The following is an 18305-nucleotide window of genomic DNA, read 5'->3' on the forward strand; positions in this document are numbered from 1 at the left end:
TTAACTTATGTACCGAAGTTAACTCAAGTAACATACTTAACTTACATATGTAATCTAAGTTACAAACACAGGACTTTCACCCGGTAGACCGCTGTTTGAGTCTCGTATGAAATGTTGACTTATTTTAACTTACGTGCGTTCGTGAAGCAACAAGCGTCCTCATCTTAAACCAAACCATGATCTTTCCCTAACTTAAGCACGTAGTTAACTGCGACCGTTTCCCAGCATGCTCCTGTCACTTGCACTCTCTAACGGTCATACATGTCGTCTTGGGAGTGATTGGTAAACAACCTATCGTGTCGTTTAGTTTTGAGGACGAGTTGTTTCATACATAAGTTGTGCAGTAACTTGATGCTCAAGACACAATGTGTTAAACATTCTGGAAGAACACGACAAGACTAATGTTTTAATTGCAAAAACAACAAACATTTTCTGACAATACTTTCATCTGTCGAGTCTCATTCTGTTTTTAATCTCATTTACATATTTGGCCCTGATGCAACTTAACTCCCTCTCACTGTTTCCTGTCTTCAGTTCTGAGATGCAGGCAGTTTGGTGAGTGGGTGGGCATCCTGGCACCGTCGAGCAAAAGAAAAACTACAAACAAGCGGCGAAAAAAAGAAGCCCCGACTGTTGCTGTGAGTAAATGAACAACGACAAAAGACACAAACCATTCGGCAACAATGCTCAGAGTTGGCATCAGGTTTTGAGGCGATTCAGATCTTTAAATGCAATGAAAAATAAGTCCAACTTCAGCTTCATAAGATGCTGCACCTAAGCCCCGCCCCCCAGCTGCTACCCCACACTGTCACTAACTGCACTTCCTGCATTAATATTATCTAATTTGTGGAGAAACGAAAAGGCGATTTCAGAGAGACGCGTTCAAAAGGGTCTACTCTACAATATGTGTTTGAAGGATAAATCCAGGATGAAAACAGGTTAAAAAGATAACGTTGTTGATAACGCTATTATTGGCCGGTCTGCGTTCGAGGGGCGGGACTTAGCGAAGGTTAAAAATAGGTGGGAAAGCAATTTTGTAGCCTTCCGTCATGTTGGTTTACATTCTGCTGGGTTACAAAATGAGCAGAAAGCGTCTCCCGGTGTCTTTACTGCAGGAACAAACCAGTGACTGATGAATGTAATATAAGAGCAGCGATGAGCAGAGCGCCACAGCGCCAACACACATTCTCACAAGGCAAATATGAATCAATATCAAAGTGTCTGTCAGTGAGCGAGCCTGGAAGATAATGAGATGCAGTCCTTTTGTTCAAAGAGGCTAAATGTGGGACCAGATCAGAGGCAGAGAGAGCTAAATACAGTTACGTCAAGTCAGATCATTATTCCTTCCTTCGCTTTTTAAAACTAACTGCATTTCTTTTAACTGGGGACACAATAAGTGTGTTATTATCTAAAGTATATAGTTGTATGAAGCTCTGCAGAAAGTGAGAACAGTCACGGTTCCTCATTGGTTGCTAGTTCCTCGCTGGTTCAGGTCAAAGTCGGAAGTCATTTCCTCGTTTCTCTGGCATGCAAACAACACTCTCACTGACATTACTGAACGTTATAAAACCCAGATTGACTTCTCTAATGTGTGAAGCTTGACAACCCTAAAATATTTAAACCCACGTCTAATTAAAGGGCCGAGGCAGATTTAAAGGCGAGACCCCACCAAGTCGACTTAATTAACTGTCACACACTGAGCATGTGCAGATGACAAATGGTGCAAAGGATGCCTCTGTGGTCGGATCAGGCGGCAACCTTCAATTCCGAAAAAGTGACGTAGAAGTGTCTTAAACCTGCATTCTCTCTCGTGTCCACCAGGGGGCGACTCCTCTGGTTGTATAGAAGTCTATGAGAAAATGACTCTACTTCTCTCTTGATTTATTACCTCAGTAAACATTGTAAACATGAGTTTATGTCTCAATCTCTAGTTTCAAGTCTTCTTCAATACAGCATGATGTTCATTTAGTACATTATGGTCCATTTAGAGTCACACAGACCATAAAGCAGGGGATGCTTTAGGGCGGGGCTACACTGTGATTGACAAGTCTCTACCAGAGATGTCTATGGCGTCTCTACGTTACTCCACCGCAGCCCAAATATGGTCACTTCTGCTCACTTGTTGCAAAAAAACAAGATGGTGACGGCCAAAATTAGAAACCCCAGTTCACAAACCAATGGGATGTTCTGCTGCTTCCTCAAGCCTGCAGGTTTCCTTGACTTTAGACGTTGATATCTCCAAAGTGGCCGAACGGATTTTCACCATTCCAACTATATTAGAAACATCCATTTCCCTTCTTTCTGTATTTGCAATTGAACTGCATTGCCCAATCTCCTTCAATGAGGAACATAAGGAGGAGCCCTTCTCTTAGGTTGTAGAAAAAGAAGATTTTTCGGGCGAGACTCAAGACCACAGCTAGCGTAAATGAATCACTGCATCGAGGAACAACATGTAACATATTTCTGTTTTGAGTAACCAGGTCTTAAAACACACATGCACAGACAACACCACTAACCTGATGAAGCTCCAACAGTAAATTCCGTCCAAAGAACAAGTTTGATCAAACGCTTCGTCAAACAACCGGTGAGGCTGCACAGAAACTGGTGCCAACAACATCACGACCGCCACCGGTTTGTCATTAACAAGACGGGGCAAGTCGGGGCTGGTGGCAATTATCAGCCTCCACTGCACAGACACAGATCAGACCTGGTGAGTCAGTACAGGTCGTAGAGGTCAACCGATTCAAAGGGATTTTGCAATAAGAAATGCTTCGATCGTTTATTTCTTTAAAAGCTGAATAAAGTAATTTCACTTTCTTGTAGTTGTCCGTTTGGTTTGTCATGTGTTCTTCCTGTTTCAGTTGTACTGTGTGATTTGTAAAATGCAGTTTTTTAAATCTATGTGGACCTCAGGGAGAGTAGTAACAACGTGGCATGATGCTTCTCATCAAATTGTATGTTTGACTGAGCTTTTTATAGCTCATTGTAAACCTGGGCAGTAATTAAATAACAATTTATCAGCGTCAGTGAATCATGTCATGTTTCTTTAAAGGTGGGAATCTTCAATTAAAAATCCGTTTTTGGCACCGTTTTCAGGCTGAGTCTTGTAAAAAGGTTTTCTGTGTGTTGGTTGGCTGGAACGTTAGCTAGTGATGGAGGGAGTCCTAATTTATACTTCCGCAGAAAATCTAGATCTAGATCTAGATCTAGATCTAGATCTAGATATAGACATACGGACAAGTAGACGGACTGAACGTCAAGGAGACTTTCTCCACAAGCAACAGAGACAACTTCACTTCTTTCAACCTTTGCAGGCAGTGTTCACGTAGCCGGTGAAGAGCCTCCATCGCATCGGCACACATTTAAGACACAAGTCTGAACTCGGTAATGATGTTTGAGGGACTACAGAGAGCCGTTTGATACATAATTTAATAAGGTGTGAAGCATGCGGGGATCAATACCTTCAACTTTATATGACACGAGCAGTGGAAACTACAAAACAAGCCCAGATGTTCAAATAAAGATGAAGCCGCTGTCTGAAAAACGTAGCTCTGAGATTAAACTCTGTGTTCTGCAATGGAGGCCGACAGCAGCGGTATGAAGGCACCGCAGCTCTTTGCCCTTTAGGGAGGACAGACCGGCAATTAGCCCGGCTGCTACACGGGCTGGATGTCAGCGAAGGCAGCTTCAGCGCCGCAACACCCGCTGGGCCTGGACTGTCTCGCACTCACTGCTTAACTAACCAGCATGAGGTTTTCCCTTCAAGCTCCAGCACACACACACACACACACACGGTTCACACGTCGGTATGCAAACACACAGGCAATAAAAGTGTCCCTGTTGGGAGCTTCTGGTGCAGCATTTGAACATGTGAGCGAAGGCTTTTTTCCTTTGGTTGAGTGTTAAGATGTTACCGGAGAGAGAGAAGCTGCTGAATAATGCAGCGAGACACTGAGCTGCTGACCGGGAGAAGCCTGCAGTCGAGTCTCTCTTCATGTTGCAGAACTGCTCTGTGTCCAGAGAGCACTTTTGTTTCTGCTATTTTCTCGGTCTTCGTGAGATTTTCAGAGGCTTCAGCTGAAAATATTAACGACACCAGAAATCCAGGAGGCTCGCTGTTAAGTCGGACTGTAGCACAGGTTTCTGTTTGTCCTGTTTGAATGAATCCCACAGAACGCAGACACGTGGGACGGATTCCTGAACTATAATGAGGTCCCAGGGTACGGCTCTAAAGGAGGGCCGACGTCGAGGCCTCGGGGCTCCTGGAGGCTACGAGCTGAGCCGCAGGTCAATACGCTGAAAAGATATTTTCAACGGAAAAACAAAAATACAATTCACGTTTTCCTACAACTCCCCACACCAAGTCATCCTGGGTGAAGTATTCTGTTGTTAAAATAAACACGATATGCAGATTTACGCTGAGTTACATCAGAAGATCAGCGAAGAAGCACAAAGTGCTTCAGTTTCACAACAACAACATCTGCTCGCCTCCTGCACCTCACACCTCAGCACCTTCAAGGCAGCACAGCACTGCAGTGAGTGTGTGAATCCATGCGTGTGTGTGTGTGTGTGCTGTATCTGTTGGAGGCCATCTCTAAATCTGCCTGCATTGATCCACGCTGAGACAAGAGCCAAGGTGAATTCCTGTGCCGGGCTGATGGACGGAGATAAAGACGACAGCCAAATGGGAAAAAAAAGTGCGAATCGTTTCTCGGGCAGTCGATAAAGCAGCCGAAATCTCTGAAGCACTCTCTGTGTTTAAGTGTCTGCGCCTTTACAGCTGATTACACACACGCTCACCTGCCGCACAGTGACTTTCGCGCACTTGTCATCAAGTCTAATACTGCGGTTTGAGGCTGGCGTGCAGGTTCCACTTGGAGCATTTTAAGAATCAATAAATTGTTACAACACGAACTCAGTGGCATTACAGTTGTTATGGAAACAAACAAGACCAGTACCAACAGGACTGGAAGTCTCCACACCGTAGTTCAACACATCCTCGTCACATACTGAGCCCTGGCGTCACTTTCTAACAAAACCACTTCGTTAGGTTTAGGAGAAAATTTGTGGTTGAGCTTAAAATAACTACGTGAACTAAGTAAAACATCAACAACTTAACATAAGTAATGGAACTTCAAAATAACTCAACACCGATCTCCTCGTTAAAAGTGCATTTGCATCCCCTGCTTTATGGTCTGTGTGACTCTAAATGGACCATAATGTACTAAATGAACATCATGCTGTATTGAAGAAGACTTGAAACTAGAGATTGAGACATAAACTCATGTTTACAATGTTTACTGAGGGAATAAATCAAGAGAGAAGTAGAGTCATTTTCTATAGACTTCTATACAACCAGAGGAGTCGCCCCCTGGTGGACACTAGAGAGAATGCAGCTTGAAGACACTTCTGTCACAATTCCCATTAAAAACACAGCGTTTCAGGCCGGAGTGTCGGTGACTCCATTGAAAACGATCACCCGAGTAGTTCCTGCGTAACAGTTCGGAGGTTAACTTGCTCTTAAGCTGCAACATTAAGCCGCTGTGATTACTGGCCCTTAAACACATATCTGACCTTGTTCACCGCCTCAAAATTAAACATCTGCATGCCTGTAACATCTGCCTCCGTCCATCATTTAAAAGCAGTGACTCAGGACAAAAGCGACTTTTACCTCAAATCGTGACTTCCCACAGGAATGCAGGCTGCAGCGCACGCTTGTGCGGTTTCATTGGTCCTCCATGAGTTCACTACAGCGAGGTGGGTTGATCAATTAAAGCTGTTATCAACGCCAGCTGGCAGGGGACAACAAGCATTTTTTACCTGAACAAACACTCTAAAAGGTGAATAGCTTTTAGAGGAAATATATTCAGCCTTTTTTCTATCACATGAATGCTTCGACCTCAGCGGGCCGGGAGCTGAAAGCAGACGCAATGAATTGCTTTATCGCACAAACCAGGAGGAAGAAAAGACTGTTTCTTTGACAGTAACGGTAAGTAAAGACTCAAAGAAAGTAGCAATTTAAAGTAGCAATATGTCGATATCATACAGATATTGTCATCATTCTGCAGAAGTGTTGTCTTTTCCTGAATTACAGTCAAATTATGCACCAAACTGATCCAGCTGTTCTATTATTTGTCTTTACCCACTTAGTAGTTATATAAAAATCTCATGTGTAAATAGTTTGTAAAAGCATCAATGGTCCACCCTGCAATACCGTCCCAATATTCATATGATGGTATTTGATTTTCTCCTCATCCTACTTTAAATGCACTAAATGTAAAATTCATATCTTTAGTCTCCACATGGTTCTCGACATGGCGAAAGGATGAGCCGGCGGCTAGCAGCTAACAGTGCTAACAGCCCTAACAGTGCAAACAGCACACAGACAAAGAGAGTGACTTCTTTCTTTTAATCTTCAGTGAAGCCAATTCAGGTGAAAATTAAATCGTAGTTTAATCCAAAACGCAAATGTAGGTAAACACAGACCTCGCAATATGGCTTGAGAAATAAAGTGCTTTGGAAAAATAATCTGCAAGAAGCACCAATTTACCTTCCTATCAACCTGTCGTTACATTTATGCAAATCGCCCCTCTGGAACTACAGACGCACCGTTTGTATTTGAGGAGCAGTGAAGCGAGAAGGCAACAAGCTGTGGCTTTCTTAAAAAAAAGAAAAGAAGCTCGGATAAACTTGTGGCGACAACAATAATAAACAAGTGTTTCACAACAGTACACACACACACACACACACATCATTGGGTGTATCGCTCGAGCCGATCCAATCAGAAGAGACAGGACGAGGGGTCGAGGGTCACAGCGTGTTCCATTACCCCGGGCACCAAGCTTCATTATTCACTGCACACCAGAGAAATGCAGCTGCAGGGGACACACACACACACACACACACACTCGTGTCTCACAGCAACAGAGCTATTACAGCGGTGACTCCGGAGGAACGTCAGTCAAACACCACACAGACACAGAGAGAAGTTTAACCTCGACATTGAGAACAACTTTATTAATAAATCCGAATATTTCCATGCCAAGAAAAGCCAAATATTCCAAGAATCAAAAGCATCGCTTGCAGCATTGGCCATGCGCGACTGTGCTCGTGTGAAATAGGAGCCGTACAGTTACACACGTGTTGGTGAAAACGTGCGCGCGAGCATAAGATAATGAACATATCACACTTAAGAACAGCCGTCTGGTTTCTCTACGGAAATATGTGTTTGACCGATGAAATCCTTCGGTCCAACTGATGTCATAAAACAATGTAACTCTGCGTAATAATTAGCTGTGTGCTAATGTGTGCAGTTTAGGAGCAATGGGCCTTCGGAAGGTTTGTTTTCGGGGTGGACAAACTATCTCTCGGACTGTTGGTGTCCTGGAAACAATGTGCAGCCACCTTCTCGAAAACCAAATCATGCACGACAAACACCGCAACGACAACCAAATGAAGGACAACGTTTGGTTTGAGATCGTCAGCAGCTGGGATAAGAGGAAGACAGTGATGTACGCGCGCCGATATGCACTTGCTACCGTTAAATGTTGGTCACACAAACGTGGCTTGCCACAACAGATACCGTTAGCTTTAGCACAACATTTTGGGTCGTTTTATGTGTCGCGTTGTTAACGTTAGGCCCTTAGACATTTTCTGTCGGGATTGATTTTGCAATGTGGACAATTTGCACCGGAACCGGTGTGCATAGTTGTCATGAGGAAATGCAACTGTTGCTATCCAGTGCGGGTGTAGTGTGTGGTCAATGTCCTCAACTTTACGAAACGCACAATCCGACAAGCACACAAACTTCCTGCACCAATTTTTCACCCTTTTAAGTGTGGCTGTTCGGAAACCCCAGACACACTTTTGCCTACGTGCCAATTAGTTTCAAGCGTTCTAAAACCTCTAAGAGCAAAACTTAGACTTCCCTAATTCTACACCTCAGTCTCATAAATCTTTGTGAAACTGACCCCGGAGAGGAAAAGCCTCGGCTGCAGAATTTAGTCCACCAACACTCTCCACTGAAACATACATTAAACTAATGAAGACGTTACGGGAGGATTAAGTGCTCCTGACAGCGAGGCGAGGCAGCTTTCATTCTTGGTTGAACAGACCTGTGCAGCAGCAGAAATTCGCTCGCATCAGGAGAGGACAACAAAACTGGCCAATAACCAGTTTTAATAAAAGCCTTGTACGCTCTCTATATTGGTCTAACCCGACTGCAAACATTCACACGGCTCAGAAATCCTTTGGATTGCTGCCCTTTCCTGACAAAACCGTTGTGTGATTCTCTAGATAGATCACGTCCATGTCTCGCTGAGAAATACAATTAGTGGCTTTGAAAGCGGGTCAGCGGGTCGTTACATGCACACACCTCCAAATCTGGCCGCTGCCCTGCGTCTGGAGGGTGACACCAGCTCCTTGACGATCTGAAGGACCTGCATGCTCACGCCGAGACCGCCGGACGTGGCACAGGGCAGGGGCGGCCCATTCTTGCCCTCTCACCCTCCTCATGCCTCCTTGGCTCCCCCTCAGGACTCATCCCCGAATCCACATCTCGACTCCCGGGGATCTCAGATATTTCCCCCACGAGATCTGCGAGTTTTCTGGGTGTTGCTTCTCCGGGAGTTTGTCTTTAAATCTTCTTTATCCTTTTTTTCCTCCAGATTTCAAGTCATGCTGAGAAACTCTCCGGCACTCGAATATCCTTCGATCCTCTCCTGCTGGCGTATCTCTACATACCGTAAACAGCCGGTCTCCAAGCACAGATGTACAGCAAGCAAGCAAGCAAGCAAACACACGACCTGATAAGTGCTTCACCTGCGTCTCGAGCGCTGCCTCTGGTCTACATCAAACAGCGTCTAAATCTCAACTCAACAACTCAGAGCGGCTGAAAGTAGCAGGAGGAGGTTTCGCTGGCAGCGCCGGCTCTCTGGCAAACTGAATGTGTTCATCTCGCGTGTGATGTGTGTGTTGTGTCGCTCAGCTGGAGTGCTCTCACACACTCTTCATCCGGCGGTCGGCAGAACACAGCAATCCTCTTATATTCTTTCTTCCTCTTCTTCTTGTGTGGCTCCGGCGGATAAAACCACCTGGTTGTCGTGGATCAATACGTGCACAGTTGACCGGTGATGTTGCTTCTCAACTGTCCAACTCTCACCTCCTTTTTTTTTTACTCCCTTGTCCCCTCTCTTTCTTTCGCATCAGCCTCCCTCAGTCCTGAAAAAACACTGTCTGCTTCGCTCACTATCCTCTCATCACATCCTTTACATGCTTATTAATGAGCGCTTCCACTCACTCACCCCCAGCGTCTCCTTCCCTCCCTTCCTCTTTGCTTTCCTGCACCCTCCTCCTCCTCCTCCTCCTCCCTCCTCATTGTGTCCCTTGCTGTCACCAAGCCCCCTTTCTTTCTTCTCTGGTGTACATTGACAGTGAAGCTGAGTCTATGTTAGTGTGTCCCACTGATTACACCCAGCAGCATCAGTGACGCCGTTGACCTCAGGTTTCGCCCTCTCACATTTTTTAACTCAGCATGTCTGTTATCATGATAAAGATCTTTTTAGTGGCTTTTTTTAAGACAGAACAAAGATAACAATAACAAAGAATTCAAGGTTGCAATGTGCAAAAAAAGAGAAAACATCCGTTTGAGTCTTTGAGGAAGGCGCTATCTTGCTTCTTCTGGATCTCGTGGCTTTTAAAACGCGTCGATCACGCTGTCTGAAGTAATTGTCTTCAAGATGTGGTTGGCATTAATGCCACAGCTTCACACGTAAATTTGGGTATTTCTTCATTATTTATAGCTGGTATCTAATGTGGCGTTCCTCAGGGATCCATCCAAGGTCCTGCTAGATTCTTCCTATACACAACAACACCAGCCCCGCTAGTCCCGTCTTGTAATAACACTTGAACTTTGAGAGGCTATAGCGAGTCACTGCAGCGTCCCGTCTGCCTTCAGTCCAAGAGAGAACGAAGAGGTAGAGATGCACTCGTGCACAAACATACCGTAGTTTTTTTGCTGGATTAAATTCAAAGTGGACACCTTGTATTTATAACGAAAATACGTATTGTTTTCTGCCAAACTATGAAAACATACATGGAAGTGGCACAATAAACCCGAGATAGCTACAAATGAACATTATAAGAGAGCAGCTATTGTGACCGGCTCTCAGAGTCTGAGCATTTAGGTTGAATTTAGCTTATTCTTTTTTTCTTTAACAGTGAGTTTAGATTGTATGGACCAGGTATCACATATCACCTTTAAAGTAATAAAAACATCTTCTCATCCCATTTCTAGCAAAAATAATGAAAGAACTATATCCATATAGGACACATGCTGAAGTAATCTCCCTCTCTTTGCAGATTTCTGATTACTTGTTTTTATAAATCAAGACTTTTAGGGCTCAATTGGGGACGAAAATGATGGATGTGATGGAGATTTGTTTGCAGTGCACTTAAGACTCCCATCCTTCCACTACATTAGATTAGAGTATATCTAATTAGTCTTTGTACAGTACGCATCCTCTCCACTACTCTTGTTAGCCGTCCATTCCTTGTCTCGTGATGTACTCTCCGCCCGCGTCCATTACGCCATCTCTAATCAGTCCACAGTTCCTCCCGTCCGTTTCTCTCTCTAACTAAAACATCTTGCTAAAATCTGTCCATTTATACTTCCAATTGGCGATACATGCCCCATGTTGTGACTTCTTTATTTCCACCACGTCAGTGCTTCAAAATTCATCCTGCCGACGTCGACCTTTCACTTAAGAGGACGTCCAGCTGGTTGTCAATTAATTCTGACCAGATGGTGCTTGATGGTTAATGTTCTGTGTCGCTATAAGAAGATGGAGTGCCCTTGAGTAGAGTCTTCACACACACCTCCGGGGCACATGAACACACCGTGACACACACACAACGATCCTCATCCATACATGTACACACACATATATACTGCGCCTACCCAAGGACAGTTCAGCATGCAGGGAGCGGAAAGCGTTGTGTAGCAACACATTATGTATTATACTAACGGAGACACTGCAAACACACTTAAATGAACCGGGTGCTTTTTCTCTCAAACATGCATATTTTTGGCAGGCTGTTGCACTACATGCACCTCTGTGCTGAGATGTGTCTGTATTTGCTCCTCTGGCGCTGAGTCAAAAGGTCCAATTATGGCAACGCTGGACCGACTCTGCTGTTGCTATGCTCAGATATGCTCAGTGTTGCTAGGCTGTGACCCCCCCCCCCTCCACTAGATAAGGTGAAAGTGTGGCCTCTTACAGACATAATGGTGGCCACCTTTCAGTGAGTGCAGTCATTCCCACACCTACTTCTGATGAATTAATGTTGGAGCAACACTACAAAAACACAGACCAGTGGCACGTCAGGTCTGTTTGACTCTAAATGGGGGTGCATCCCCTGTGTGACTCTAAATGGACCATAATGTACTAAATGAACATCATGCTGTATTGAAGAAGACTTGAAACTAGAGATTGAGACATAAACTCATGTTTACAATGTTTACTGAGGGAATAAATCAAGAGAGAAGTAGAGTCATTTTCTCATAGACTTCTATACAACCAGAGGAGTCGCCCCCTGGTGGACAGCAGAGAGAATGCAGCTTTTAAGACGCTTCAGCATTGGCCTCACTCGTCAGAAAAGCTTTTTGATATGCTGTCACATATGGCAAAGAAAACAGAGGGTATTTGTCCTTTTTGCTTGAAAAAAAAGCCAGAGTTTTAGCAGATTACACAGAAGAACAAGAGAAACATTAACAGAGAAGAATAGCGCAGACGGCTTTGAGACGGATACAAAAAAGTAAAAACACAAAAAAAGAGACTTCAATAGGAAACAGAAGCTTTTAAAGTCCTCATTGTCACCATTGCTCAGAATTAGTCAAGAACTTGACAACATGAATAAATGAGCATCTCTGCCGCCTGCCGGGAAAACACACTGTGAAAGTCTTTTCAACGTCTTTGTTTCCACTTCAACTCCCACCATAGAAGACTATACCGACTCCACTGTCATCGTTCTGGCCCCCACGCTTGCACTTCTTGTGCCACTACCCCAATTTTACAAAGCACATGCTCTTTATCTGCTTCCTGTTCCCACTCCGTCTCTGTAAAAGGGGTTTGATTTGGGGTTGGCGGCGTTGGACTCGCACACACAAATCACGCAGACGTGACAGCGGCGCGAACACACACTGCTCTGTTGTCCTAATGGCGGCGTTGTGTTGGAGGGGTGATTGAATTAGGCCGGGTGCTGATAGCTCCGCACATTGATGAATGCCGCCTGCTGCGCTTCAGTGCATCATGGCACGCCCGAGTCCTGCTGCTGAATGCCAATGAGATGCCAACGCACAACGTGAAACACATTTAAGCACATGCATGCCTGCTGCTCATTGACTTTATACAGCCGGTTGTGAAGCCTACAATTAGTCTCCAGAGGATGAATCCTGACTTTTTATTTAGAAGCATTTAACTTAAGAGAGAGGATTCCTTTAAAAGTAATGAACGAATAACCAACAGCATCAGCCTGAGATAAATGATAATACATGAGAGTACCATGCTAACTTACAAACTACATGTAACATGGAGTCTGGTTATGAGGCCGGTGAAGAGCAGTGTAGAGTTGTGGGCCGGACAACCAAAACAATGAGACAAAAGACGCTGAAGCGCTCCATAGAGCTAAAGGGGAACTGAGTGAGGCGATAACTCTCTTTAGGGTTGTCACTACGAGCGACCCCTTTTCCCAGAATGCCCTCTGCTCTCTGACTTTCTCACTTCCTTTCCTCTCTCCTTCCTCTCTCGGCCTGGCGAGCGAGGGAATGGGAACGGACGGGAAAGAAAACACACTGGAACAACATCACCGCTCTGCCTCGCACTTCCTGTTAACCCCCTCCCCCCCCTCCGTGTCATTTCCTGTTTGAAGTGTGCAGCTTCATGACCAATCAGACTTCAGCCAGATTTCCAGAGTCCTTCACGGCTAGAAACACGTCGTGTTTGACATTTTATACAAAAGTGTTTTATTCAAAACCTCTTTAACATTTTGGCCAAAAACTACCTCCTCTTCTGAAGCAAGGACGTCTTTTTATGAGAGAAGAATTTATTGAATCAAGAGTTTTTGAAGGCTGAGATTTGTGCTTACACTCAATATTCAGATATCAAACAATGCCAAGGTGTAATTCAGACCACAAATTGTTCCAGGCGAAGGTCCTCACATTGACAACGATACATGTATTTAACAGACAACTTAAAACAAAGGGCATCACAACAGATTCACTGTGTCACTGTTGTGTATTGTGTGTTTTTCCAACCACAATGGTCGAGTTTAATTCGCTGCATTTTTGCGTGTGGTTTGTTTGGGTTTGCATCGCCTCATAAAATGCAAACCAGCATTTGTAAACATGACATGTTTTTCATGGTTTTCTCATGAGGTTAGAAACAAGAGTTCAATTCCCACCGCCACCATGGAATTGTTTCAGCTCTTTTTCAAAGCTTAACATTTTGGCCATCTGTTTCTCCATATTGTACTTTTACTTTTGCGCACATCTCTTGGGTGTAAAACCCCCCAAGACATTAACATCTTTGGTTTTTGTAATTGTTGGTCAGACAAAAACATTTTAAATATTGTATTCAGGGCTCTGGAAAATTATTATAAACCAATGAAAAGAATCATCAGTTTCAGCCCTATTTATAATATATATAAATAGTAAGTAAAAATCAAATATGGTTTCAGTCATTTCCTTCCTTAAAAGGCTTGAAAGTCTAAATAAACATGAAATAAATAGAGTTCAAACCAAACATGAACCTGAACCAAAGGTTCATAAATCAGTCTGATTGCGAGTCCACCTTGAGGGCTTTCCTCTGAGCCAACCTCTCCCAGACCTCCCAGTAAATGGCCACCATGTTTACCACAAAGGTGGGAGACCTGTGTGTGTGTGTGTGTGTGTGTGTGTGTGTGTGTGTGTGCGCCTGTGTGTGCAGCATTGTTTACAAAGTGGCAGTAAATATAAACAGCTGGAGGACCGAAGCCGAGCAGAAGAAACAAGGGAGGTTTGACGTAAGCAGCCCTGGACAGCCGAAGATCTACGACGATGACGATGACAGTCCCGGTGACTGCGACACCGCCGTGGTGGGAGTCAACGAATATTACCCACAATGCTCCACGCTTGCCCTCTCTGTCTCACACACACACACACGCACACACACACACACACACACACACACACACACATATACATCACACAGTCGATCAGGTGTATACCGCTTGACATTGGTCGATAGGGTGTGTGTCGTTTATCACGGGTTGACGGGCGGCGAGATGTTTGTCACCGCCTGCTGTGTGTGTGTGTGTGTGTGTGTGTGTGTGTGTGTGAGAGAGAGAGTGTGTGTGTGTGCTGTAAGACGACTGCACGCGGTCGCATTGGGAGGTTGCAAATGTGGTCTGGCCTGATAAGATACTCTTGTTATTCATCAACAACTGATCTGAAGACAATGCAATGACATCATGCATCATGTTTTGGCATGTTTGTGTGTTTTATGAGGCAACCTGTTCATTGTCTTTTAAGTGTGTTTTGCATATCTATTGAAGCACATTTTACACTTTAACAGCATGTTATAGCTGTACACCGGTTTTTCTTAGCTTTGTACGCCCTTTGAACCATATAGTTCCTTTAATTATGTCTTGTCCTTTGTGTAACAAACTGGAACATAACAGGTTAATAAACAAGCAAAGCACATCTTATCTATGAACATTCTTAGCATTTAGAAACAGCAGAACTCGCTGGAAACCAATAAACGAGCGTTTTTGTTTTCTCTAGAAGTAGATTTTGGATATTTGGTGTCTTCGCTTTTTTCTTAACTGTTCTTGCAGCAGGGAACGTGCTGATGGCTAACGGCACAAGCTAACGTGACACAGCGACTTCCAGTGAGGAACGATAGCTAGCACTAGAGCTAACACGTGTCAAACTGAAAACACAGAGCGATAACTTTGAGTCACAGTCATCTGTTAGCTCAATCATGCTAGTATTGTTAGCGTGGCTACTAATCGGTATGATGTCGTGGTAAACAAGAAATAGCAGAAGTTGCACGAAAAAAATACTTTAGCTAACAGCTAGCTCTAGCTAACAAGTTAAAAAAAGGTAGCTAATAACAGTAACAGCGCAAAACCAAATTACACCACTAAAATGTCCAATATTTGTTGGTTTCAGCTTCTCAAATGTAACATTTTGCCGCTTTTATTTGTCATATGTAAATTAGATATTAAAAATACTTTTAAATCACGCAATTTGAAGACCTCACTTTAGGCTCTGGGAAGTTGTGGTAGCTATTTTTCACTAGTTTTTGACATTTCCTACAGTAAATAATTAACCGACAAATGGATAAAATCATTTCAAAATGAATTGCTGAATTCACACACATCTCTGCAAAAATAAAATCCCATTTAAGGGCATTAGAAGCCACACATTCAAACACAGCAACGCTCCCAGTCTAGACATTATGTATTGATGAACTAAACCCTCCGAGCAGGGGGGGGGGGGGCAGCTCCTCTCGCCTCACCATGGAAACTAACTACAGAGCGAGGCCACGAAGTGACTGTGACCAGTTAATGTCATGACTTCTGTGTGAGACGGAGAGACTAAAAGACATTTGTGTGGGTTGGTATGAAAACTGGTGTAATTATCTCGCTTAAAATATCATTCGGTTTTTATCCACAACGTTCTTTCTTCTTCACAGGTGGAGGTTTTTAGTCAGCACAGAGCGGCGCCTGGTCTTTATAAATCTGAGCAGTTATATCATATTCTGGAGAAAAGAAAACTCCCAGTTGGTTTAAAATAGGTTAAGCCAGTTTGAATCAATGAAACATGCTGAATATTTCAGACACAGCGACTCAAACTGAACTTGACCGAATCTGCCGGGAACCACAACTCTCTGCATCCTATAGCGCGATAATGTAATTTACTCTCTCCTTCCCTCATCTCGGCCAGATAATCAGAAGGTCCACTCTGAGCCGTATGACATAACTTGATAAAAGTGCAGCCGTGTGGAGAAGCGGCTCAGCAGCAGTGATATAACCAGGCGGGAGTGCAAACCGTTTTATTTAGCTGCAGCCAGCGGCAACACCGGCAATGAGAACGGTATCAGAAGTGATGCTCCACTCGTCGAGAGAAATCCATACATCCATTAAAAGAAAATCCATTATCGAGGCCCTGCAACTACAGTCTTTGTATAGCGGCACAAGTCTGCTTAAAAAGATAATTGCACGTTTTTTGGAGGCGGACTTTTTACTGCGATGTAACTCCTGTTGAGGCAGGACGTTGGGGTGATGGATAGAAGGAGTAGAGAGCTTTTCCACTGCAGGAACTTTATGAAACTCGTTACTGGGACTGAATCGTGACACTGATCAAATACCTATGCAAAATCCAGGTACTTTCCGATGTGTTGTCACATCGGAACAAGCTGTACCAACAGCACAACTAATACTTAAAACATGAAGAACCATGGAGAACTGTTGTTGGACAAACAAAGATGTCCAGGTGCTCGTTAGTACGTGGGTTGGAAGAGGACGTTTGTGAATTATATGTCGGTGCATTGTCTTGTTACTCGTGTTCATATAGAACAAAAAGAAGACGTTTGAAGACTTTCTAACCCTTTTCTGGCATTTTATTAGCCAAACGATAAACCAATTAATTGAGAAAACAATCTGCGGATTAATCAATAATGAAAATAATAATTGCCTGAGCCAATGGCGATCCTTGTACAAAAGTCTAAAAGGCTTCCTATGAGTTGAGGTTATGGGAAGTCCCGGGTTACAGGTTGGGAAGGGTCACACCTACTCGTGCAGGATGAGGTCATCATGAATGATCTACAGTTTTCCAGGAAGTGACAGTTAAGTTGCCTGTTTCACTGCGTTTGCAAGCTGCCTGTGCAGGTCAGAGTGTGTGTTCAGGTATGTGATCTACCAAGGTGTGTGTGTGTGTGTCATCAACATTATACAACTCATTAAATCTCTGAATGGAGTATTCAGTGTGTCGAGGCTGATGCCCTGAGGACGAGGTCTGTGGATCCATTTCCTACCACGGCCCTGTTTACTGGGAGATGTAATCATATTCCAGCAAGCCTTCCTTCCTGTAACTCAACCCGCACGCACGCACGCACGCACACACACACACACACACAACCTCGACATCAGCGCATCATTCACCACTTCAGGAAAAAGGACCAAATATGCTGGGAGGGTGGAAGAATTGCATTCCAGCAAACAAAACTGGCATCCCCATCCCACGTATTTCACGCACAACACACAGTTATCCAACCTTCTGGTGTTCTCACACACACACACACACACACACACACACGCAATAATTGAATAAAAACAAAAACGTGGTGGAAAAACAGAGAGAAAAGGACAGAAAGTGAAAAAGATGTGACGGCATAGAATGAAAAGCATAAATTGCCTTCAAGTGGAATATCCTGAGGTTAGTTCTACTCCCAGTTGCCAAAAGAAAATCATTTTTAATGTGTCAGTGTGTGATGGAAGCAAAGTTGCACAAGGACAAGTTCTTCTTCTTGAGAAAACACACCTGTGGAGAGGAGAACAATCCAACATCCAATCCCATCTGGTCAATCTGTGCCGAGGACGACTGTGTGATGCAGGTGAAAGCTCCAGATCAGCTGCTAAATGGACCTTGCAGGGGGATTGTTTGACGTCTATTCCTACTTTCAAACCCGCCATTGGTTTATAAAATAACTGAGCAGACCCTTGAAATATGGAGCCTGAAACATTTTCCAGCACATTTTACACAAATGGTTAGACGCCATCACGGTTTGTAAATGTGCTAAAACATGTAAAAGTCTTTAGTGAACGTTTCCTCTCTGCTTTGCAGGTATATGAAATCTCTGCTATGTCTATAAAACAAATTGAATTGTGGGTAATAAAGAGTCGGGGTGAAAACACCTGCAGTGACACGCTAGAGGCCTCCGCGACCACACTTCCTGTCTTCAGGGAGACGTTAGATGTGGATCTGACACAGTGGCATTAACGGAAACAGCATGACGTTACAACAATTCCAGACAATTCCTAATCCTTAATCTCTATTCAACTTCAACTTCACAGCATGCTCGGGACCCTTGAAGTGGCGGAAGCGCGGCAGCTAATAAACCCGCCCAACCTGTGGAACAACAACAAAGCCAAACGGTTCTCTACTCCTGGAGATGTGTCATCATCACTTCAGGGTTTAACAGGAAGAAAACAAACTGAAGGAGGAATGCTGCCTTCAGGTGCCGTCAGAAATGTTGGATTATCAA

General features: G+C 44.0%; 1 protein-coding gene across 2 annotated transcripts in view; it reads right to left on the reverse strand.

Moving 5' to 3' along the window:
- usp6nl (USP6 N-terminal like) overlaps positions 1–18305 on the reverse strand; it is a 69449-nt gene that overhangs the window by 41250 nt on the left and 9894 nt on the right. The window contains exon 1 of one of the 2 annotated variants that reach the window (XM_079294149.1): positions 8375–8537. The exons of the other annotated variant lie outside the window; for it this stretch is intronic. Within the exon in view, the coding sequence (XP_079150275.1) occupies positions 8375–8444 (70 nt within the window). The 5' untranslated portion in view covers positions 8445–8537. Of the gene's footprint in view, positions 1–8374; positions 8538–18305 lie in introns of those variants that run through there. 2 annotated transcript variants of the gene reach the window in all.

The sequence above is a fragment of the Melanostigma gelatinosum genome, assembly GCF_949748355.1.
Source record: "Melanostigma gelatinosum genome assembly, chromosome: 22".
In the NCBI taxonomy this organism is placed as follows: domain Eukaryota; kingdom Metazoa; phylum Chordata; class Actinopteri; order Perciformes; family Zoarcidae; genus Melanostigma; species Melanostigma gelatinosum.